This window comes from Bos grunniens, chromosome 9, assembly GCF_055505025.1.
Source record: "Bos grunniens cultivar Pamir isolate PY7600 chromosome 9, Bosgru_T2T1.0, whole genome shotgun sequence".
NCBI lineage: Eukaryota > Metazoa > Chordata > Mammalia > Artiodactyla > Bovidae > Bos > Bos grunniens.
The window spans coordinates 24,437,977-24,463,542 of record NC_141173.1 but is presented as its reverse complement, the minus strand read 5'-3'; the positions used below and the strand labels follow the sequence as shown (position 1 = coordinate 24,463,542).

General features: G+C 36.1%; 1 protein-coding gene across 36 annotated transcripts in view; it reads left to right on the top strand.

Annotated features, from left to right (window-relative positions):
- Positions 1 to 25,566, top strand: part of SNAP91 (synaptosome associated protein 91) — a 169,339-nt gene that overhangs the window by 72,026 nt on the left and 71,747 nt on the right. For all 36 annotated transcript variants that reach the window (XM_086317006.1, XM_086317005.1, XM_086316994.1 and 33 more), the window contains exons 8-12: positions 3,812 to 3,918; positions 7,990 to 8,031; positions 13,730 to 13,800; positions 19,337 to 19,364; positions 24,986 to 25,095. In XM_086317006.1, coding sequence (XP_086173132.1) covers positions 3,812 to 3,918; positions 7,990 to 8,031; positions 13,730 to 13,800; positions 19,337 to 19,364; positions 24,986 to 25,095 — 358 coding nt within the window. The remainder of the gene's footprint in view (positions 1 to 3,811; positions 3,919 to 7,989; positions 8,032 to 13,729; positions 13,801 to 19,336; positions 19,365 to 24,985; positions 25,096 to 25,566) is intronic.

The window sequence follows — 25,566 nt, the reverse complement described above, 5'->3', positions numbered from 1 at the left end:
GATGGTGATTGCAGCCATGAAATTAAAAGACACTCCTTGGAGTAATATGTCCCTGGTGGCTCAGATGGTAAAGCGTTTGTCTGCAATGCAGGAGACCCAGGTTCGATCCCTTGGTTGGGAAGATCCCCTGGAGAAGGAAATGGCAGCCCACTCCAGTATTCTTGCCTGGAAAATCCCATGGACGGCAGAGCCTGGTAGGCTACTGTCCATGGGGTCGCAAAGGGTCAGACACGACTGAGTGACTTCACTCACTATTCACTACTCCTTGGAAGGAAAGTTATGACCAATCTAGATAGCATATTAAAAAGTAGAGAGACATTACTTTGCCAACAAATGTCTATCTAGTCAAGGCTATGGTTTTTCCAGTAGTCATATATGGATGTGAGAGTTGGACTGTGAAGAAAGCTGAGCGCTGAAGATTTGATGTTTTTGAACTGTGGTGTTGGAGAAGACTCTTGAGAGTCTGATGGACTACAAGGAGATCCAACCAGTCCATTCTGAAGGAGATCAGCCCTGGGATTTCTTTGGAAGGAATGATGCTAAAGCTGAAACTGCAGTACTTTGGCCACCTCATGCAAAGAGTTGACTCATTGGAAAAGACTCTGATGCTGGGAGGGATTGGGGGCAGGAGGAAAAGGGGACGACAGAGGATGAGATGGCTGGATGGCATCACCGACTCGATGGACGTGAGTCTGGGTGAACTCCGGGAGTTGGTGATGGACAGGGAGGCCTGGCGTGCTGCAGTTCATGGGGTCGCAAAGAGTCGGACACTACTGAGCAACTGAACTGAACTGAACCATGTTCTTTTTTATGGAATTTTAAAAAATCTGGCTGTGTTGGGTCTTCGTTGTGGCACACACGATTTCATTGCGGCGCACAGATTCTCTAGTTGTGGCGCACGAGCTCAGTAGTTGTGGTGCAGGAACTCAGTAATTATGGCACGTGGGCTTAGTTGCGCTGTGGCATATGGCATCTTAGTTCCCCAACCAGGGATTGAACCCACGTCCTCTGCGTTGCAAGGCAGATTCTTAACCATTAGACCATCAGGGAAGTCCCAGATACTATGTTCTTACCTAAAACTTGGCAGTCTCTGAAACAGCTCTCAAATTTGTCCTTCTTAACCTCCCTGTTTCTGTTTCTAATAATTATAATTAGTTATAATAATTAGTCTTCTAAACCTGAAACCTCAGTTTGAAACTCTGTTTGAGTTGCCCATTTACTAAAATCCATGCCAGTCAGAAATGATTCATTCTCATCCTCTCTCCCCAGGGTACCCCCTTTCATCCCCGCTTCTGTTTCTGCCTTTATGATTGATTTAGCGATTAAAGATATTAAGTCACATGACTCTATTCTGTTTTTGTCTTGAACAGTTCCTTCCTTCAATGCCGCTTAGCTTTATGTTGACTTTTTTCAAAGATTATACTAAACATACATTTTCTCCTTAAAATAATAACACTTCAATAAATATTTTTATTTAATTAGAAAAAGGAGGTCTCTTGGCTGTGATTAGGAGCAGAAAAGAAGATTTGTACCTTTTAAAATTAGAGACCTGAGTTCTCAAAAATGGTAGTTGTACACTCTGGCATTGAATGGTCTTCGCTCATCATTGTTGTCAACTTGGTCTTGTAAAAGTAACACTCTAGAAGATAAAAACTACACTCAGTATCCTGAGTGTTTTGAGACACGTCTGTTTGTGTTTGTTTACTAAATGGTGTTGGCAATTAACTTTATATTATAGGTGAGTTTCAGTCAAGGACTTCATGACCAATTCTCTGTATCTAAATTGGAATCTATAGTGGTGCGGATATTTGCAAGCATTTTATCGCTCTGGCCTATGAATAAGAAGATTCTTCCCTTACTGACTAATGGTCATTAGTAAGAGTCCACATGCAAAGTCTCAGTTTGTTTCACTGGAATGAGATACCTTTTCATCTGGTCCTTTTCTTAGGACAGTTATTCTGTGAAAGTCAGTACTAATATGACAAAGGACTTTATTAGCACTTTGTAAAGATTCATGTTACAAATGTCAGAATTTGATCATTTCAAATACTGAAAATCAACGTGTTACCTTTAATATGAAAGAAAAACATGCATTTCTAGGCCCATCCCCTCTGTTAAAAGTGTCAATTTCTCTGGTTTCTAAAGGGATAAGAGGACTTCAGCTTTGCACTGATCAGTACCTGTTGCCTTTCTGTGTCATTACCACTATTACAGAAACATTTATGAGATTATAACCTAAAACCATCATCATTGAATCTCTTTTGTTCCTTAATCCTAAATTACCAAGAAAAATAAAATACAATAATACAATATAAACAATTTAAAAAGCGTACAGAGGAGACAAAAATTTCTTAAAATTTTGGTGCATTGGTTCTAAGAGGAAATTGGGATTATTCAGCTTGATTTCTCTTTTTGTGTTATCGCTGAAGATCTGATTCAAAGACATAAACTCAGATTATAGTTTAAAGAAAAAAGTAAGACACTTAGAAGAAATTGTTTTGAGGAAGATTGTTTTAAAAGAAAAAAAGTGTTTTACAGAATAGGTCCTAATTTTCAAAGGTTTAAACTGGAAAGATTTGTTCCCGTATAGCACCATACATAATTCTGTCTCTAGTTGAGAACACAGGGTAGGGTGGATAAAGAAGGTATCCTAAAATTTGGTCATTTTTTAAAAGATCCACTTTCCTCTCAAATCTTAACAAGTAGAAAACACTATGCGTTTGTTTTCTTGGTCTTTTTGCTTCTCTTGAATCCATGTTAAAAAGTAAAATTACCAAAAGACTGACAACTGAAGGTAATGAGTAGCTACCCTTGATAATTAGTTCTTTGTGTAATTATATATTATTCAACTTAAGAAAATTAAAAATACTTTTGAGGTAGTAAAATAACATGCTGAATGAAATCTAGAACTTTCAGATGTGAGAAAGCATAAAAATAGCATACGTTTTGCAAATATAAAATGATGAATATACTGAGCCATCAGTTACAATCTAAGGTTGCCCGGGAGCTATTGTAGACATCAGCTGACTGTGTCTCTGTCTGCAATGACAATAATTTTTCCCTGAATGAATGGAGGAATGATTGGCTAGGGAAACCACTGCTAACATACTAGTTTTCTTCAAAACATGTATGGAGAAAATACAGTCTCATACTGTAATTATTATTCATGGCTGAATTCTAGTCTTGGGAGGCAGAAAAGGGCAGCAAAAGGATTCTGTAATTCTCTCTAGAAAGTTAAAGATTGAGAAAGAGGATATGATTATAGACCAGAAAATATGAAACTCCACTGTTTTATAACTAAAAGAATAATGTTTGAAAGAATTAGTTGATGAGCGGTAAAAGCAAGTGTTATTTATATGAAATGTAGACAATTTAAAGAATTCTTTAATTCAGGGAAGTTTATAAATGATTATAATAAATAGATTATTGCTTTATAATGAACTAGTAAGAAAATAAAGATGCTGTAAGATGCAGTCATAACTTCTGAGATTGTTATCTGCAAGAATTTGGGGTAGTTTTCTGAAACTGAGTACCAGGGTATATAGATCGTGAAGTAAACTTACAATGGATATATTCTTCTACTTTAACTGTATTTTCATTATTTAAATTGTTTTGTGTGAGACACTGTAGAACATAATACCTTTCTTGAACTACTGGAACCTCCCTTGTTCAGGTGTTTTCATACTTGGCATACATTTTAGTGCCAGTTGTTTTAATTCAGACATTAAAGTTGTAAGTAATAGTATCAGGGTAAGCTTAGAAGAAGATTGAATATAATACTCTTTTTGAAATGCTTATCTGCCTCTTCTAGAAAAGTTTTTTGAAATGAAGAAAGGACAATGTAAAGATGCTCTGGAAATCTACAAACGATTTCTAACTAGGATGACACGCGTGTCTGAATTTCTAAAAGTTGCAGAGGTAAGTAATATTAACTCATATATCTGGAATAAACAGTAGAATTCATAATCTGGAAAGACATTCTGCCAGAGTCACAACGTATTAGGGGCAGAAGTCATCTCATCCAGGTTCTCACCCAGATCTGTGCTCCATACTTCTGCATTTCAGTCAGATCGTTCTGTGTCCAAATAAAAGTTTCGTGGATGCTGAGCTCACTCACAGCTTTGCAAGGTGGTTCATTCCTCCATCCCACCCTATGACTCTTCTTGATTGTAAGAAAGTTATTCCTTTGTATTGAATCCTAGAAAAAAGCCCATAAAAAGTCTGTCCATTGTTCTCAGTATGTAAATGACAAATCATAAACTCTTTCTTACTTCATTATTTTAATAATGTAATACTTTTCTTTACTTTCTTACTTTATTATTTTGTCAAAATGATTTAAACACAAGAAAAAAAGGAAAAAAAGTATAATTAATTTTATAAAGTTTATAAATTGTTTCTTAATGATGTCTCTTTATAAGTAATCACAGTAACTGTGTAGCTATACAGTCCTCTTCCTGGAGTTATCCATAAATTGGTGTTTTCTCCTACGAAATCCAATGATCGACTCATACTGATAGTGGAGATTATGACATTTTACTACAGTCCTTTGTCAGGATGAATTAAGGGTTCCCTGGCGTGTCAGCTAACTGATTGCTAACCCCTCAACTTTGTGAGAGGGGTTCTGAAGCTCATCTGCAAAGAATAAAATGGTGTGGACGTGGGACATTTATCCCGTGTTTTTGCTGTTTTCACCATTTTCAGGCTATAACACAGGAATAATAGGAGTTTTATACATGTAATTTCAGAAGTACTCTAGCCTGTGTTATTTTTCAAATTTCATTTGTTCACGGGAATGGTAATCGTCACATTCAAATTCCAAGTTCAGAATAATCTTGCAGAATGCTATCTTTTGAGCTTAGACCTGTTCAGTTTATAATCAGAATTTTTTTTAAAAAATTATATAATATGGAAAACAAAAGGTAAAGATTAGCTGTATAAATTAATGCTTTAAAGCATTCATGTGTACTTCCATGGGTTTATTGAAGTTGGTGGCCTTTAAGAAAAATAGAACTGCTTGAAACTTTTGCTGCTACACAAGTTTTTTGTATTTGATATGATTTTCCCATGATTTAACCATAAGTATCAGTATAATCTAGTAAAATTTGCCTACTTTTTTCCTGTGAAAAGATACCTAAGCACCCAGGGCAGAAGATTATTTCACGGTTCAATTAATTCCTGGTACACATTCTTTCCAGTGTTATCATCTGATATTGTGTATATCAGAAAAATAAAGCATTGGACATGTTACAGTTTGAGGTATATATTTCTCTAATCAACATGAAAAGGCTGGGATCAAGGTCTTTATGAGAAAAGGAGTACTTATTATCAATTCATTCCATTCTTACATGTAAAATTTTATTTTAACCTCATGTTATCTCAGACCCATTTTAAGCTGCTGAGAAGGAGATATACAGAAATTAGATGTCATTTTGAGAGTTTTAAGTATTTTTGTTTTATTCGAACTTTATGACTAAGACTTTTTGTAGATTGGATGAAAAAAAAGTGAAAGTGAGTTGCTCAGTCATGCCCAACTCTGCAGTCTCATGCACTGTAGCCCACCAAGCTCCTCTATGGGGTTTCCCGGGCAAAAATACTGGAATGGGTTGCATGCCCTTCTCCAGGTATCTTCCTGACCCACGTATTGAGCCCATGTCTCCTGCAGCTCCTGCATTACAGGCAGATTCTTTACCATCTGAGCCATCAAGAAAGCCCAGAATGGATACTAATTGACAAAGTTGTTTTTAGTAGAATAAATATTAATCGCAAGGGGCTGTGTTCTCTTTCATATTTAAATTACATTGTCCATAATTTAAACACTAACTGAATACCAATATTTAGTGGTTTGGTTATGAATGTTAAATACAGAGAATTTTCAACAAATGTACAACCCTTCTCTTTCTACGAAAAGTGATTGTGTGGGTACCTTGTATGGACTTCTGCCTGGTAAGCTGCCCTGTAGTTAACACCATTTGTCTGAAGGATGTGTGGGAGACTTCCACAATGTTGTTTATGAAATATGACTTTATTATAGGCTGTTTGGCAAATGTTAACATTAGATTGTCTATCATATTAAAAGAAATATCCATAGTTCCTATGGCCATATCCACATTTTGCAGGGGAATTGCTTGAAGTACAGAAAACTTGCCATGTTTTGAATTCTTATGCTGAAGCTTCTAAAGCAGACAGCTCAAACTTTGTAAAATGGTTATTTAACAGGTAATAGGCATGTCTGCTAAACACACTTCCGTTTTATAGAACTAAGTTATTCTTAGTTTGTGATTCCAAGGTAAATACCAACTCGTAGGAGTTATGTCTCCCAGAATACTTACAGACAGAAAGTGATGAGATTTCTGTAATACAGTCACACTTCAGCTCTGTCCCCTTAGTTAAGTGTTCAGGGCAGTAAAAATAGCAAATAAAGAAAGAATTCCTAAACTATGTCTTTAACAGAGTTACCCATTTAATAGAATCACATCACCTTTTACCTACGTGATTCCATTATTAAGAATCTATAATGCTTTTGGTTTCCCTGGTGGACAAACGGTAAAGAATCTGCCTGCAATGCGGATGACCCAAGTTCAATCTCTGGGTCGGGAAGATCCTCTTGAGAAGGGAACAGCTTCCCACTCTAATATTCTTGCCTGGAGAACTCCATGGACAGAGGAACCTGGTGGGTTACAGTTCATGGAGTGGTAAAGAGTCGGACACGAGTGAGCATCTAATACACACACATAATGCTTTAATTTCAAACATGCTGACTTCATTCATATTAGTATTTTAATAGATCATCTCAAGAGGTATTGATATACAGAAGTGTGAAGTTGCTTTAATTTATAATTCCAAAATTTGAAAGAATATGAGTATAAGGATGACACAGATAGCTCCCAACAAAGAATTACCATCCCAAAATGTCGATACCGCCAAGTTGCAAGACCTTTTTGGAGATACAGAGAAGGCAAAAGGAAGAAGTTAGCTCATATGTGTCCCTCATGTGGATTTTCCACTCTCCAGTTTGACATACTGTCTTCGCAGAAGCCTGACACTTATACTTCCTGCATGTGCTTCTACATTTCCAGCAGCTTAACAAAACACTTCGATTCTCAGAGAGATACGTTTTTCTGTAAGCCTCAATTTCCTCATTTATACAGCATGAGAGAATTAAAGTTACGATTTGTATTTTAATCCCAACTTTTTATTTTGAATAATTTTCAAACCTATAAAAAGTTGATAGAGTTGTATAGTGAACTCCTGTATACCCTCTTCATTGATTGACCTTAAAAAAGTGAATCTATTCCCATATTTGCATTCTTACTAGCTCTTTCTTTTTCTATCCCTCACTCCCTTCTCTTCCTTCCCCAAGCTACCAAGATTAAAAATTCACATGTGCTTTTATCTAGTAATTCTACTTCCACAAATGTGCCCTACAGATGTATCCACACAAGTGGAAAATGATGCCTGCAGCATTGCTTGCAATGACAAGAGATGGGAAGCAACTTAAATGTTCATTAATAAGTGACTTGTTAAATAAATTATAGGATGAGGAAGCTGCTTCAAAATAAATACATAATTATTTCCCACATTACTATACAATAACAGTATACCATATACACTGGGATTATGCTTTTAACTTGACAATGTATCTTACAGCCATATCCATATTAATATACAGAGTTTCCTCATTTTTTGAAGCAGCTTCCTTCTAGTTGCCATTAACCATGGAGGAAATTTTTTACATTTCAGTTTCTTAAGTTCTTTTTTTTAGGTTCAGCAAAATTCTGTTCATTTGTTATTTCTAACTCTGTTGCCAAAATCATTGCTCTTTTGTTGATGGGAAAACTACACAAAAAGCACATATTCAGACTGAGATTAATGTACATAATAACAACTATTTTTTAGCAAGATTGAGCTGTGCTTTTAACTAATACTCTAGGTGATCTAAGAAATTAATTTTTTAAATCCTGTTAAGTAACTTTTTTTTTTAATCCACAGCAAGTTGGCATTGATAAAGGTGACATTCCTGACCTCACTCAGGTGAGTGATTGTCTAAGTGAAAAACTTAGTATGCATGAAATTACTAATCCATATTTTACCATAAATGGTCTTACTGCGGGCAGAGTCTTGTAAGCATTTGATGCATTTTGAATGTAGGCCAACCACCTTTCTTGGAAATCATTCTAACTTGCTTATTTTTTCTAGCTATTGAATATATTTCTAGAGATATGGAGATTTTCCTACTCTTAAAAAATTTCTTTTTGAAAGACAACTGAATATAATTATTGAGCTCATTTTTTCATTCTTAAATTTGAACCAAAAGGAAGCTTTAAATAATGTTTAAAAGGTACTTTATTCATGAAACATGACTATTCGTAGGCATGTAATCAGAACATTTGAACTATTATTCTGCTTGTTCTAGTTTTCAGTGTGTCCCAGGGATGGAGAAGGGGGCACGAATGAGGAGAACACTGATGTCATAGTTCTACTACACTAATTCTTTTCTCCGCTATGAATGCGAGGAATGTCTATATACAAAAGAACCTTTTTTTAAAAAAAGTAGTAGTGGTAGATAGTGATTTTTTTCTGGAGACTTTCTAGAAAGCAAAAGCAGTAGTAGTGCTTCCTTATGAATCCTTTTATCTGTCAAGAGAGTACAGTGTACAGCTCCTCTGATGGAGAACTGAGCCCATTCACACATGCACAGAGTTATTGTAGGACCTTTCTCCTAATTGGCTGGAACTGTTTTTGTTGAATCAGCTTGTTGGCCTGTTATAGTAAATTTCGGTCCCAAACATGTTCTTTAGCTCAGAACAGATGATAGGAGAAAATATAGAACTGTCATCATATATACCAGTAATGAATATCTGAGTTTCCTATCATTGTAAATTAAAAAAAAAAGTTATTATTATTATCCCTTTAAGTGTCTCTATATTTAAATAATGTTAGCCTTAAATTTTTGTTAAAAATCAGAGAAACCCAAAGTAATGATCTCTGTATTTACAGTATTAAAATATCAATTAAATACCAAGGATTCTTTATAAATAAAACTCAAAAAACAATTCAGAACATGAGGGCATTATGTTTTTTGATTTAAAAGTTGGGCAATAGCAAACTTCCCTGACAGTCCAGTGGTTAAGACTTCACACTACCAATGCAGGGGGTGTGGGTTCGATCCCAGCTTGAGGATTTAAGATACCATATATTGTGTGGTACAGCCAAAACATAAAGTTAAAAACAATAAAATTTGGGAGATAACACCTTCTATTAGAGTATGTTATACTCTATTATGGAAGTTATTTTATACTTCCAATAGCATAAAGTAGTTCTGCTACTATGAGAAGATAGTGTTCTTTAATCAGTTACATACCTAAATAAGATATTGGTATCATCTTGGTTATGGTTAAAGATTAAGTGTGCATAAAATACTATTAAAAATATCTTTATTAGATAAAGATTTATGAATTTTGTATCACTATAATAAAAAGCAAAAAAATCAGTGTGCTTTCATTTAAAATTAATTACAATAAACATTTTCATTATACAATACAATACAATATAAATACAATAAACATTAAAACTAACCTAGATAAATTATATGTTAACCCCCAAAAAAAGATGGATATTTAACTCAAAGATTAGCTTTTAGAAATGTTGAATCATCTTTATTTCAACTATATAGACTGTTCTTGCCATGGATCAGAAGTAAAACTAGATATATTGTTTAATAGGCTGGCAGGTAAGAAGAAAATAGGTCCTTAATTGTCTCACTTAGTTTGGGCAGAGTCTGAAGGGAGACAAAGAAAGGTTTAGAAGAATATTTAAATACCTTTTTGTTTGTAAAATTAGAAAATTATTAAAAGAAGATTTATAAACTTGGGTTTAATTTTAATGATATGTAATATTCATTATAATTTATATAATCTCTCAAGTCTAGAGACATAATATTTTATTTAATGATGTCTGTATTGTCATAATTTGAGGAACAGAGCCCCACCCTCATCCTTAAGATAAATCTTGCTCTGGATCTGGTATTAGTAGAAAGCTGTTCTGATGCAGAGATTCATTAGACACTGGTAACGCTCTCTCCTCTGCTTTTGTTATGACCTTAAGAGTCACATAAACTTTAATATTAGCATTTATTTTAAAATTACCTCCTTATTAAAAAAAATCCTCTACTTCATTTCTCCAATAGATATTTAAATCTCAATTCAAAAGTATTGTGTGCTTCTGAAATTCCTTAACAAGTAACCTAATTGTGGTTTTTGTTGGGATCATGAGCAGCAAAACTAAACACACTCCCTAATTTTTATTTAGAGGTCTCCATCGGTCTTATTGGAGGCTCATCATTGGATGGGGGTTTAGACCCGTTGTGACAATATGGTCTGATACAAGCTGAAAGGTGAGCTATTCTAGGGTTAGTCCTTCAGGTAGGGGTAAACCAAGACTAATCTGGAAATGGGTCAGAAATGCCAACCTGTGTGAAGTCTAAGATCTCTGAGATTAGATTCTGCTCTCTGCCAGCCTTCTCTGTGGCAGCCATGACTACTGAATCTAGCCATGGCAATGAACAAAAATACCCACCAAGGAAGAGGATTAAAGAGGGGAGAGCAGAAGGGCTCCCTATCGACTGGCAGTAGGAAAAGGCTGTTCCTAACTGAGAAAGGATTAGAATTCCTTTTGCAGCAAGATGACACAGAGGAATTGAATGGATATCTTTTAACTTAGAAAATGCACAATAAATACCAGTGTGGCATCTGTAGCCCTTCTTTTTTTTTTTAATTTAAATTTATTTATTTTAATTGGAGGTTAATTACTTTACAATATTGTATTGGTTTTGTCATACATCAACATGAATCTGCCACGGTGTACATCTGTAGCCCTTCTTAAGTTGTGCATATAATATCATCATAACAGCATTTTAAATGCTTTATAAATATTGAAGAAAAATATTTTTAATACTCAAAAGTTCAGTACTAGATAAGAAGTGAATGTGATATCAGAACTGAAATATTTCCTCCTCAGCCCTTTCCAATGGTTTCTTAGAGCTAATGATCAAAAATTAGAATGCTCTTTTTGTTGCCTTTTTTTTTTTCATTTGGTTTTAATGATGCTTTAGAATCTAAAGCATCTGAGTTGTAGATGGATGGTTCCTTTCAAAATCAGCTATGAATTTTTTTCCAAGAAAAGGATTTTCAAAATATTATTTCCTGTTTGGTGTGTGTGCATGCATGTTCCAAATTTAATATATCTCCATTCATGAAAAACATCTTAGGTTTTAATGTCAGGAATTCTGGTTGATCTAAAAACTACTGGTAAAGAAACGTCTTCTTTTAAAGACTGTACCATTGAATCAGTAACCGTGGTATATCACTGTTATTTATTCGCTTTCACAAGCTGCCTCTTATTCTTTGGGTTGGTGTTTTCATCTGATTGGTCTATTGACTTCGGCATTATTTAAAATAAGCCACTAAGGGTACTGCTAATTATTCTGAAGTTCCTTTTACAACAGCAGAGGCATTGCCAAAATTTTGTCCCTTTGGAAATTTGAGACAGTTTTCATTTTTGTCTGCTGCATGGGAGGATGCGCTCAGTGCCATAGATGCACTTGAGAAGGTCAGCATTCCTACACTCAACGAATTTTATTATCACAGTAGTTCCTTTCCCTCTGAAAATATTTGTGTTTATTTCTGTTAGATTTTAAATGTGCTAATAAGAGATATAAATAATAAAGCATCTTTGAACCTCTAAGGTAGAGTGCTGCAAACTTAATTTTATGTGCAGTGCATTGCAGAGTGACACCTCAGAGTCAGTTTTGCCATCTGTGTTTGTCTCAACTATTGTGATTTTTTAACTGCTACTTTGTTTTTAATTTTTTTCTTAAATTATTAAATGAAAAAAATGAAACTGCAAACTATCATCCTAGTTTTTTACATTTTGTTTTAGATAATTAAGAAATTATATAGGAAAAAATAACTACTACTTTTGTTATCAATTTGATGTCAATTTAATGTAGTGTTCTCTATTTTGTAACTATAAATAGTATTTTTTAAACAGATTTAGCACAGAATCACATTTCTTTTATATTGCATTTAATATTCAGAGGACCTAAATCTTTTAAAGTTCTATGCCCAGGCCTCCTAGGTTCCATTATTTTGACAATTGTAATGATTACAATTATGACAATATGGCAGTTTCGAAGTTATCAAGTGTGGATTCATCTAAAAATTGTGAAGCCATTTCTGTCTTCTTTTCAAGGTTACAATACACATTCTGTTTATTAAGTGATCACATCTTAGTAGTTTATAGTTTTGCTGTAGAGCAAAATTTTCTTTATCTCTTGAAAATTCATTTTTTAAAGCTTAGAAGTATACCCTTAGTTTTAGTTTACTGTAATTTGCTAGGTCCACTTTTACCTGAGCTGTATATAAAAATTCTAATTTTATAGTTTTCAAAATTTATTATATCCCCTGGTAATCATTTATTCTATAGACATTAACTTTTTATATAATGCTCATAGAGCTAGCTATCTCTTTGTACCCTACCTTCAGCACTTTGGTCAATTTAATATTTTTATTCACTTACTAATTTGTAAATTTATGTTTGGCTCACTTAGTAGTTTACACTTAAAATAATCATGTAATTACATATATAATAGTCATTATTGTTAAAACAGCTTATGAGCGTGTTAGTAAAATGAAAATGAATATTAAATATCTGAACTTTCAGAATTAAAATATTTCAGTAAGAATTTTATTTTCATTTGTCATTATAGGTACAATGTAAAATGTACAATTGCCTTGAATTCTGTGAGCTATTTCAGCATTTAGCATAGTTACTTTAAAATGCTTCAAAATTAATTTTATATTAATTAAAAAAGTTATCAAAATTAATTTATAAATGTTATGATAGTCTTTGAATGCCTATGCTGCTGTCAAGGTCTAATTTGAGTTAAGATTTTTCAAGAAAGGTGAAATTAGATTTCTAATACTTGAAGAATAGATGGGGTAGAATATTTATATGAACCTATTATTTCTCTTTTTAATATACAGTAAAATGCCATCACTTTATATTGCCTAAAAATTATGAAAACAAACATTCAGGTACTTCTTACTAAAAGTTGAAAATATGTATTAAATTTGTCAAAATGCAATAGTCTTATTAAAACATTAATAATTTCTAAAGTCCCTATATTATGTATATAAATAGCTCAACAATAAGAAATCTTAATTGTGGTCAACTATTAAAATTATATTTCCCCCCCACAACTTTCACTCTCCCTTTTTTAATAAAGTAATGACTTTCAGTCAAGTGTGGATAAGTGAGATTTTACTGTATTTTCATATTTCTGTACATTTGTATTTGGGCACTTATATTTTTGATTTGCATGTAAATATCTTTACTTTTTCACTGTGTTCTTACGGAAGTACATTGTGAATTTAATTGTTTACTACATTTAAATAATATCTTTTAAAAAAGTCTATCCAATGTAATTTATACACTGAAACCACACTGTAACACTATTTGTTATGCAGTGAAGTTATGTATATGTAAGATGGGCCTGTTTGAGACTGTGTGAAATTTAAATACTTAAGTACCAAAAGCACCTGGAATGAAATTATCTCCCATATGTATTGGGGTACACAGACCTCCACCATACAAAGTTACAGTGATGTTCCAGTGTGTTTATTTTGAAAGAAAGCAGTACAGACATTTATTTTGTACTTTCTTATTGTAGGCTCCCAGCAGTCTTATGGAGACCCTTGAACAGCATCTAAATACATTAGAAGGAAAGAAACCTGGAAACAAGTACGCATTAGTTGTATATTCTGAATAAGACAGAAAAATACTAGAGTTGTTCTTTATGCAATGAGATTTATCATGGTACTGCAGTTTCATGGTATGCTTTATTGTAATTCTCAGTTCTGTCAAAACTCCCCACCCTTCCCATTAACTGATGATAGCGTGACCCCATATATAGGCGATCTGTGGGCTAATGCAGCAGATTAGTAGGTTTTACCTGTGTTGGCTGAACTTGCTGAATTATTTATTTGCCCTCAGAAGGGATTCACAGTCCTCAGATAAAGGTTTGCTCCTGTCTAAAAGTTGAGGCTGTCAATAGGCACAACTAAGAATGACTCCAATTTCCCAAGCAGCCTTTGAACACTGTTACATTACCAGCCCCACTGTGGACAAAGCAAAGCCCTCTGGCATCACTTTCTGCACTCTAGATTCTCCCCACATGGACCCTTGGGCGTGGCATGCTGCTGACACTTGACTCAGAGATCTTTTTCTAGACAGAGTAGCAATCGAGCAGCAAGAAGTGCACTTCTAGTATATTTCCCACGTTTGTGTTTGGACACTTAGATTTATATACATTTTTCCCGATCACATGCCCAAAATGTCCAGGTTCCATTTTTGTTCTCTCCAGCCAGGGTCATACTTGTCTGTTCACAAGACCTGATCCTTTTCCATTTTAGCACCTTGCTTAGACTGTAATTCTGCTCATCTTGGATGCCTGCCTCTCTTTGTCTCTGTGTGCGGGCATCTTATACATCCCAGGAGGGCCATCTCATGAAGCCTTCCTTAATCATGCACTGCACTGTGTTATGACTTCCCTTCTCCTCTTCCCCCCACCCTCATATGTGGTTTAAATGGATTTTCTGTTTCCTAAGGTCAGAGACTATTTTGTACTTCATTATCTTCATCTAAAAACTTAATGTAGCTCTCTCTACAGAGCCAGTTTGAAATCTGTTTTTGTTGGTGTTCCCAGCTGTATGTTGATTCTGTTTAGACTGACAGCAGAAATTGGCAGAGACAACCCATGAACTGCTCATTGCAGGGCTGTCGGCTGACCATGGATTTTACCTGTGATACAGCTATTAAAATGCATCTCCTTTCTGCTTGTTTCTCTCTGGGCATTCTCCTAGAATCCAGATTGTTGTGTCTCAAAGTCACTTTTTTGCTTGCTGTTTCATTAGCTAAGGGTTATTTGTCATCTATGACAAGTTAGTATAAAAATTATTGCATGTCTTAAATTTTCAATAATAAACAATGATGTGGGACTGTCTCAGGCAGTGATGGCAGAGCTGTTTGGAGTGACGAATGGCAGGACCTCTCAAGGGCTCTGTCAGGGTTGTACTATTGTCCCAGATCTGTCCCCACTTCACTATTGGCCAAGGATGATCGTACTTTTGCGGGTAAATTGACGTCAACTAAAAAGGCACGAAAGTAGAAAGTCACGAAAGTAGAAAGTCACAAAAGAAGGTGGCCACTTCCAGTAATTGCAGCCCCTTCCCGCACACCATATTAGGGTGTCTAGGAAGCCAGATGAGTTACCTAGGATGTAAACCAAAGGACACAGGAAGCCTGGGCAATGTCCCTGCTCCTCTGGCCTGTGGATCCGTTTAGATGAGGAAATATGCACATCCCGGAGTGAGAGCCTCTCCCTGGGCAGTGCAGGATGTGCATGGGCGCAAGGCGGATAAACTGGCTTATCTGCCGTCTTTCCCCTTCATGTCCTTACACCTCGCACAGGTCTACCCTTTTCCCTGCTTAAATCTGCCAGGGCAGCGTTCATGTGAAAAGCCATCTCCCAGAGTGAATTTCATCAGCCTAACTTCAGCTCTCAAGCTGCCCCCTTGTGGCTGCTACAAACTATTTTTGGGCTATTTAGCTATGGACATTTAGAGTAGTGAAATAAAAACTTAATGGTCTTTTGTTTTAAATTACCTTTGACTGAGCATAGTTTTCCTCTCTCCTTTAAAATCATTTAATGCTTGTCAGATTTCTTTTCTGAATTGGCTAAGACCACCTCTGAACTTGTCTTTGCTTATTCCCTATTTTTAAAATAAATGAACTATAGTAGTTAACTGTTTATTTCTTTGTGTGTTTGTGCTTACCTGGGAACTTAAGTGAAGGGTGAGTACTGTATTGAGTGACTTTTTTGCATTTGGTTATTACTAAAAATGCAAAAAACACTCTTAAGATTCCACATTTGGTATTTAGAACATTTAAAACTGATTTCTGCCCATTTTACATATGTGTGTTTTTTCCATTATACTTTTGAATTTGTCTCTCAAGGTGACTGGCATAAATGGTTTTACTTTATTTTGGTGTTAAATCAAGACTAACGAACTCTCTTAGGTAGCTGTACAGATATTCCTCTGAGATTTTAGAAATCAAAGACTTCTTCACTTGTTTAGTAAACAAAAGATTTCCCTGTGGCTCATGGCAGAACTGCCAAAATACAATGTTACAGAGAAAATTAAAGAGGTTTTATTTGTCTTCTAGAAGCAGTATAAAATTATTCTAAGTAGATACTTAAAAGAAGCATTTTCAAATGTCTGCTAAAAAATATGTAGGCCTTTTCTATTTAGTACCTTATATCCATTGACAACTCATTTTTTAAAATTTCTGCAATACTGTGTGATACGCATTTGTACATTATCTGTTTCTGTAATTCCACAGAACAAAAGAGAGAACTTGATTTTGTTTTATACGTGGATTTACTAGGTATTGAGGGTGCAAGAAACCTCAAATTTAGTGTAATTAAAATTATTTGGAAGAGACAGGTTTTTCTCATATGCATTTTGTCTATCTTTCTGGCTAGCATTTATGACCAAAACTGTGTAGGGATTAGTGTTATGAATAAGAAATAAAATTTCTTCTTTTGATAGCTTACCATTAACACATTGGTAGCAAACATTGGCATTTTTATGTGTTCGTCATAAAAACCCATGGTTTGTTTGTGATGTTTTACAGGATTTAGGGTACATTACTATAGGTCATTCATTCTTGTCTTAAATTACATTCATGCCTTATTTTTCCCCCACGTGATTCACTGTGTACTAAATTTCTCTAGCGGAAGTAATTGAAATAAGTACTGAAATAAGTACCAGGCTTTAAGTAATGTCATATTTTATATCTAAAGATAATAGCATTTTCTTTTATAAAGAGCTAACAGCCAGTGGTAGGGTAGGGAATCCGCCAAAGAACAGGTTAAAAGAAGCAGTCCGTGTATTACGTAAGAGAGGAACAAATGTGCTAGGCTCCCCTGTGTTTTTCATCAGGACAGGCTGGAATGTGAAACGCGCACAGACAGACTTGGACCGGAGCCTGAAATCCACCATTAAAGAATGATGAGGCTTGGGCAAGTTATTTACCTCTTTGAGCCTCAGAGCCCTCAGACTTTAATCAGTGATAAATGATGATGCTTAAAGCAGTGGCCCCAGTGGGAACACCTCTGGTTCTCCCTTTTTGAGGAAATCATGACGAAACCTGAATCTGGTCCATGGAAACAGAGATCGTACATCCTGACAGTTTAGTTTCATAACAAAATAACTGTTAAGATGTTTGACTAATTTATTCTGCAATGTATTTATCTGATATGAAACAATGAGATAGATTCGCTTCCTTCCAAAAATTTGGCATCTAGTGGCGAAGACAGGCAAATAAGATACAGTGCAATAAGTGGAATGATTGGAGGAGACATACAGTAGATTTTTGCTTAATCCACAGGGTAACTACAAGTATCATTTAGTAATAGCATTCATGAAAGAACTTGGCAAACTGATTCTTGTGCCAGTGATGATATTTTGTACTTAGGTTTGAGCATGATATTCTTTAACTGTAGGTAGAGAAATTCTGTCATTTTTACTATATCTTTATTTTGCTAGAGCATAGCATATGTCAGAAACTTTTATATATTAGTTTGGGCCTATAGTTCAAAAAGTTCTTGTTCCTTCTCAGTTCTCTTTTCTGCATTAATATTTCTCATTGTGTCATACCACTAAGAATTGATTCATGAAAAGCTCTTGAGAGAGAAACAAATTAATTTCAATTAACTCATTCTTAGAAAGTGACCATATCAGGTGGCTTCTATGTTTCTGTTTTGGCTTTGCAAGGTTAAGACTATTACTTTCTTGAATTTTTATTTAGACCTAACTCCTTTGCTTTTCCACATATTTAAAGAGAAGAAATGGTGGGATTGGAGAAATTATTAACCAAAAACTCATTAGGGAATTTTCAACCTTAGTACTAGATTTGTAGGTTCCTAAGTTTCTGAGATACAGAGAACACTGTGATTTATTTATTTATTCCATTTATTTCAGTAGACCCTTAATGAGCAGCATAGATAAACATATATCCTTTTCTCCATAGGGTATGTTACACTGAAGATACCAGCCAAACTAAACATAACCTAATCAAGCATTACCCATAGGCCTCTATCTTCATTATATCACAGAGATCTCCGTGAGAGATCTCTTTATTTCATGTTCATTTTCAGTAAAAACTAAACAGGAAATGGCAGGCATGTGTTTGCAGATGAAATTGAACATAAGAGATATTAAAATGCATCTAAGATGGTTAAATTTCTTTTGCTATATCCAGTAAAACAAAAAATTCATGATACTGTACCAAACTCCAGTTACTAAATTTCTGCTAATTTTATTTTACTCCTGCCACGTGTGCTGTTATCTCTGTAAATAAATAGAAAACTATCCTCTAAGACCCTGATGATAGTCTTCTTACTGAAATCTTTTTTTTTCCTTCATTATGTTTCCTTACTAATTTATTTTCTGCCAATTCGGGGTAGTAAAATCTAAGCTGTTTAGGCAGTTGTTTCTGAAGCATTTTGCTGGAAATGGTATACAATAATCAGTGCCACCAGTAATCTAACTGAAAACAGAAATGTATTTCATCCTGATTTTCCCAAGCATTGAGCTTACCATTCTTTTCAAGCTCTCAAGTTTTCACAGGATAACAAGAACATTTCTCATAGATAGTTTTCATTACAGCCATGAAAAAAAAAAAAGACAAGCCCTGGGACATGAAAGTTGAGACACATATCAGGCGTGTGTAGGGATTTCTTTTTATTCTAGTGTTCCTTTAATGTATCACAATTTGATTAAATGAATCACAATGTACTTTAACCTTCATGGGTTTTCTACCTTTTAAAAATATTAAACCAGATAGTTTTTAGAAAAATCTATAAAGCATTATTTTTCCCAGGTCTTCTTGGGCAAATTTTTTAAAATTGCAAGTTGAGCAGTTTATTTTTGATGGACATAGGCAATACAGATCAACTCCAGTAGTTAACTGAGTTGCTAGAGATACAAAAAAAAAGATTTTGAATTTAAGAATTTTTAGCACTAGAAATTAAGTGGATGGAAAATATTAGAAGCAGATGTCAGATAAAAATTGTTTTTAGAAAATACTTTATGCATTACTAAAAAAAAGTCTGTGTATAAACAAGTTAATGCTTGACCAAGCATCAGACTTAGATGCTTCTACAAATGTATTCAGGTTTATTTAGTGTTTATTCTTTTTGGTTTCCTTTTAGATCTGGTGCTCCCTCTCCATTAAGTAAGGTAAGTTTGTCTTGTGTTTTGTTTTAACCTTTTTAACAACTTTCGATTCTAGAGTTCAGTGGCAGTAAGTACATTCACATTGTTGGGCAGCGATCACTATTATCCATCTGAAGAACATTTTCTTCCCAAGCTGAAACCCATTACCCTTTAAATACTTCCTCATCATTCCCCACCCTCATCCCCGACACCCCCAGCTCCTGGCAAGGCACCGTTCTACTTTTTGTTGCTATGATTTTGACAACTCTGCTGCTGCTGCTAAGTTGCTTCAGTCGTGTCCGACTCTGTACGATCCCATAGACGGCAGCCCGCCAGGCTCCGCCATCCCCGGGATTCTCCAGGCAAGAACACTGGAGTGGGTTGCCATTTCCTTCTCCAATGCATGAAAGTGAAAGGTGAAAGTGAAGTCGCTCAGTCGTGTCCGACCCCATGGACTGCAGCCTACCAGGCTCCTCCGTCCACGGGATTCTCCAGGCAAGAGTACCGGAGTGGGGTGCCATTGCCTTCTCCGTTTGACAACTCTAGGTGCCTCAAATAAGTTGAACCTCTCAGTACCTGTTCTTTTGTGACTGGCTTATTTTACTTAGCACAGTATCTTCCATGTTCATCCATGTTGTATTGGGTTGGCCAAAAAGTTCGTTTGGGTTTTCCCTTCAGATCTTAGCATATGTCAGAAATTTCCTTTCTTTTGAAGTCTGAATACTATTCCATTCAATGTATAGACCACATATTGTTCATCCATCCCTCCACAGGTGATCGCTTAGGTCACTTCCACCTTTTGGTTATTATAAATAATGGTGCGTGAACGTGGTATTTGTATATCTGTTCAAGTCCCTGTTTGCAGTTCTTTAGAGTCTGCACCCAGAAGTGAAATTGCTGAATCATATGATAATTTTGAAGGAGGGCATGGCAACCCACTCCAGTATTCTTGCCTGGAGAATCCCATGGACGGTGGAGCCTGGTGGGCTACAGTCCATTGGGTCGCAAAAAGTTGGGCTGACTGAGTGACTAACACCTTCACTTTCGTGGTAATTTTATTTTGAATTTTTTGAGGAAAGGTAAGGTAATTTTTTTTTTTTAATTTCCTCTTACATTAGTTTCTCAGTCCAGTATCATATAGCAATGTCTACTTAGCCCTCTATCTGGGCTAAAAATTTTTTGGAGTAGGAGAAATGTTCATACATTTATATTACAGCTGAGAACAAATATATCAGTGTAACATCTTACTAGTTTCAAAGGACTTTCAAGAACTCTGAATCATAGCCTGGTGAGATAAATAAAGCACGTGATGTTGTGCCTGCCTTGATGGTGCATGCATGTTAAGTCTCTTCAGTTGTGTCCAACTCTTTACGATATTATGAACGATAGCCCACCAGGCTTCTCTGTCCATGGGATTCTCCAGGCAAGACTACTGGAGTGGGTTACCATGCCCTCCTTCAGGGGATTTTCCCGACCCAGGAATTGAACCTGAGTCTCTTAACGTCTATCTGCACTGATACGTGGGTTCTTTACCACTAGCACCACCTGGGATGGTAAAGAAACCAATCGTCATTGGGTATCCTTCCAAACATGTCTTTTAGACAGTATTGTAATAACGGTCATAGCTCCTTCAACTCCCTTTCTCCTTTAGCGTCTTGTGAGGACAAGATTAGGGTTGTCAGTGACAAGAGTGATTTAGTTCTATAGGTCAGTAGTGTAGATTTGCCATTGTATTTTTCAGGCAAAAATGTGATAAATGTGCTCTTTCCTCTTTGCCAAATTTCTGTCATGTAACTAATGTTATTACAGACAAGAAAGATGGCATTATGACTGCACAGGGTACCCCAGACACCCTGTACTCTGTCAGTACATGGCCATCTGCCTAAGAGTTCCTCAGGGAGTGCCATCAGTCAAACAAACAACTGAAGCTCCCTGGTGATCCCGCTACACAGCTGGATTTAAAATCATGTCTGTGAAAGAATTCTGCCACAGGACTGCTGAGTAGAGTGAGGTAAAATTCTGGAATCCTTTAGGATGGTCTGTTTTGGCATTTTGGCCAAATCAAATTTTGACTGTTTTGTTTTTGTAATAACAGGATTATTTTGGTTCTGTTTTCCTGCCTTCCTTATCTCTTCAGAGCTTATTATTACAAGGCAGTTTTTAATAAGCCTTTGGAGACCTTCATTTCTGCATTTTTGTTGGTAGATTCATTGCTGTCAGTACATTCTCCTTGGTATTTCCTAAACATCACTTTCTAAGCTTATTTACATGTGTCTGTTAAAACAAAAACCACAAATTTATTTCAGAGTTGTCAGTATCCACAGGGGACAGCATGCAAATTCATTTTTGTCAGTTGTTTCTATTCCCTTGTAACTCTTTCACATTCCATTTGGAAACTTTGAATTTTTGGTGAAGAACAAAGCTTGAGTTGACCCTTTCTGAGCAATAGTATTCATACTGCTCTTGGGTTTATCTTTTATCTTATTTGGAAGTGCTGAGTGCTTGGCACTTGTATATCTTTGGATTTTGAATTATTAGCTATATTCTTAGTGCCTGTGCCCATACTCAGTCACTCAGTTGTTTCTGACTCTTTGCAACCCTATGGACAGTGCCAGGCTTCCCTGTCCACAGATTATCCTGGCAAGAATACTGGAGTGGGTTGCCATGTCCTCCTCCAGGGGATCTTCCTGACCCAGGGATTGAACCTGCATCTCTTATGTCTCCTGCGTTGGCAGGTGGATTCTTTACTGAGCCACCTGGGAAGCCCAAGTAAGAATACTGGATCAGGTTGCAATTTTCTCCTCCAGGGGATCTTCCTGGTCCAGGGATCAAACCTGTCTCCTGTGGCCTCCTGCATTTGCAGGCCAGTTCTTTACCACTGAGTCACCTGGGAAGCATATTCTTAGGCAAATAGCTATATGTTGTTCAGTTGCTAAGTGGTGTCCCACTCTTTGCGACGCCATGGACTGCAGCATGCCAGGCTTCCCTGTCCTTCACTATCTCCCAGAGTTTGCTCAAACTTACGTCCATTGAGTTGATGATGCCATCCAACCATTTCATCCTCTGTTCTCCCCTTTTCCTCCTGACCTCAATCTTTCTCCTCATCTGGGTCTTTCCCAATGAGTCAGTTCTTTGCATCAGGTAGCCAAAGTATTGAAACTTCAGCTTCAGCATCAGTCCTCCCTATGAATATACAGGATTGATTTCCTTTATGAATGACTGGTTTGATCTCCTTGCTGTCCAAGGGACTCTCAAGAGTCTTCTCCAACACCACAGTTTGAAAGCATCAATTCTTTGGCACACAGCCTTCTTTATGGTCCAGCTCTTAACATCTGTACATGATTCCTGGAAAAACCATAGCTTTGACTATATGGACCTATTAAACAGATACTATTTAAGTCTGGAAACTCCTATACATTGCTTATCTCCTCAGTCCTTTTTCTTAATTTACTCTTTTTCAAATTTCCCCTACATTTGGTCTGCTTGAAATTAGGTGTCCTGTTTTAGCAGTGGCTGATGGCCCTTGCTTGATCTTGGTCTTTGTGCATTTTGCTTGCTGTTATGTCTCATTTCCACTTACAGAACTGAGTATCAGTGGACTGTTTTGAGATGATCCATTTTTCTTTCTCTCGTGAATACAGGCAAATTAAATATACCAAGTAAAAGAAAATAGAATTAGGATAGTTACTATACAGTTCAGTTCAGTTCAGTTGCTCAGTCGTGTCCAGCTCTTTGCGACCCCATGAATCACAGCATGCCAGGCCTTCCTGTCCATCACCAACTCCCGGAGTTCACTCAGACTCACGTCCATCGAGTCAGTGATGCCATCCAGCCACCTAATCCTCTGTCATCCCGTACTCCTTTTGCCTCCAATCCCTCCCAGCATCAGGGTCTTTTCCAATGAGTCAACTCTTCACATGAGGTGGCCAAAGTATTGGAGTTTCAGCTTCAGCATCAGTCCTTCCAGTGAACACCCAGGACTAATCTCCTTCAGAATGGACTGGTTGGATCTCCTTGCAGTCCAAGGGACTCTCAAGAGTCTTCTCCAACACCACAGTTCAAAAGCATCAATTCTTCGGTGCTCAGCTTTCTTCACAGTCCAACTCTCATATGCATACATGACCACTGGAAAAACCATAGCCTTGACTAGATGGACCTTTGTTGGCAAAGTAATGTCTCTGCTTTTTAATATGCTATCTAGATTGGTCATAACTTTCCTTCCAAGGAGTAAGCGTCTTTTAATTTCATGGCTGCAGTCACCATCTGCAGCGATTTTGGAGCCCAGAAAAATAAAGTCTGACACTGTTCCACTGTTTCCCCATCTATTTCCCATGAAGCAATGGGACCAAATGCCATGATCTTAGTTTTCTGAATGTTGAGCTTTAAGCCAACTTTTTCACTCTCCTCTTTAACCTTCATCAAGAGGCTCTTTAGTTCCTCTTCACTTTCTGCCATAAGGGTGGTGTCATCTGCATATCTGAGGTTATTGATAGTTCTCCTGGCAATCTTGATTCCAGCTTGTGCTTCTTCCAGCCCAGTGTTTCTCATGATGTACTCTGCATAGAAGTTAAATAAGCAGGGTGACAATATACAGCCTTGACGTACTCCTTTTCCTATTTGGAACCAGTCTGTTGTTTCATGTCCAGTTCTAACTGTTGCTTCCTGACCTGCATATAGGTTTCTCAAGAGGCAGATCAGGTGGTCTGGTATTCCCATCTCTTTCAGAATTTTCCACAGTTTATTGTGATCCACACTATACAAGAATCTTATTTTTTTTAATAATTAGCTGATTATTAGGTCCTCTTCTTAAACCCATAGGACAATAAATGTTGTGTTTTATTTCACTTTTTAAATTTTATCTTTTCACATTAGTGAAGGTCTGTTCTCAAGTTGTCAGTGACTTGAATCTTGTTTGGGGATAGTTCTCTGCTGTTTTTGAACTATTTTTTAAGTTAGATTTCTAGATGTTACAGGCATCTGAGAAGACTTTGCATGAAGTCTGTTTAAGATGCAGAAAAGAATGACCTGGGTTTTAAAGCAATCATTGCAATTGATTTTTTTTTTTTCATTTTTGCAGGTAGCAAGATCTTTCCCACCAATTTTTTGTTTAGGAAATATGTTTGGCCTTCATTTTATTTTTTTAAATTGAAATATAGTTGATTTACAATGTGGTAGTAGTTTATGATTGTCAGCAAAGTGATTCAGTTTTATATATGTGTGTTAATTCTTTTTCAGTTTCCTTTTCCATTATAGGTTATTACCAGATGTTAAATGTAGTTCACCGTGCTATACATATTCAGTAGGACCTTGTTTGTCTGTTTTACATATAGTAGTGTGTATTTGTTAATCCCAAGCTCCTAATTTATAATTTGGCTTCGATTAGAAATATATGCGTAGAAGTCATTGCTGGGTAAGGACAAATACTTTGTCATAATTCTATATAAATTACATATAACTTGTAATATTTGAAACATGTTTTGTCCACTATTGATTATTTATTATAATTCTCAATTTGAAATTTTCTTGAGTTTTTTCCTCCCATGAGGAGCTACCAAATGGCATAGGTCTGCAGAGTGGGGGGCCTGTCGCCTTGTGTCATGTAGATTCAGATTTGACCAGAGCGTGCTGTGCCTCTTCCCTTTCAGTCTTCTCCAGCCACAACTGTTACGTCGCCTAATTCTACACCAGCTAAAACTATTGACACATCGCCTCCGGTTGATTTGTTTGCAACTGCATCGGCAGCTGTACCAGTCAGGTTAGTTCATGAGAATGCAGCAAACTGTTTATTAATATTTTGGCTAGGTTTTCATTTTATTTTTATGTATTGAACCCAAATGATTTCACAAAATGAAATGTTATTCTAGTGAATGTATGCTATTTTGGGTTGTTTTCAGGTACATAGAGTTAGTTCTAACCTTATACAGTTATATAAGTTTGTACCTCTCAAGGTGTAAGTAAGACCAAAGCTCTGGGAATTCCTTGTTCAGATATTTGGGAAAGAAAGTGGAAGAAAGATGCACACATTTCACGTTCTTCTGAAGTAGATGATATGGACAGTGTTTTCTGAAATTCATTTCTTCTTTTGTGAAATTTAAAGGCTGTCTTGAAGTGCTATAAAATGAAATGAAGTGAAGTGAAATGCAGTTGTAGGTCGAGTAGGTGGTACATATAGGAACTCAAACTCCACTTGTAGGAAGAAACTGTCAGGATGCTCCTAATTGCTTAT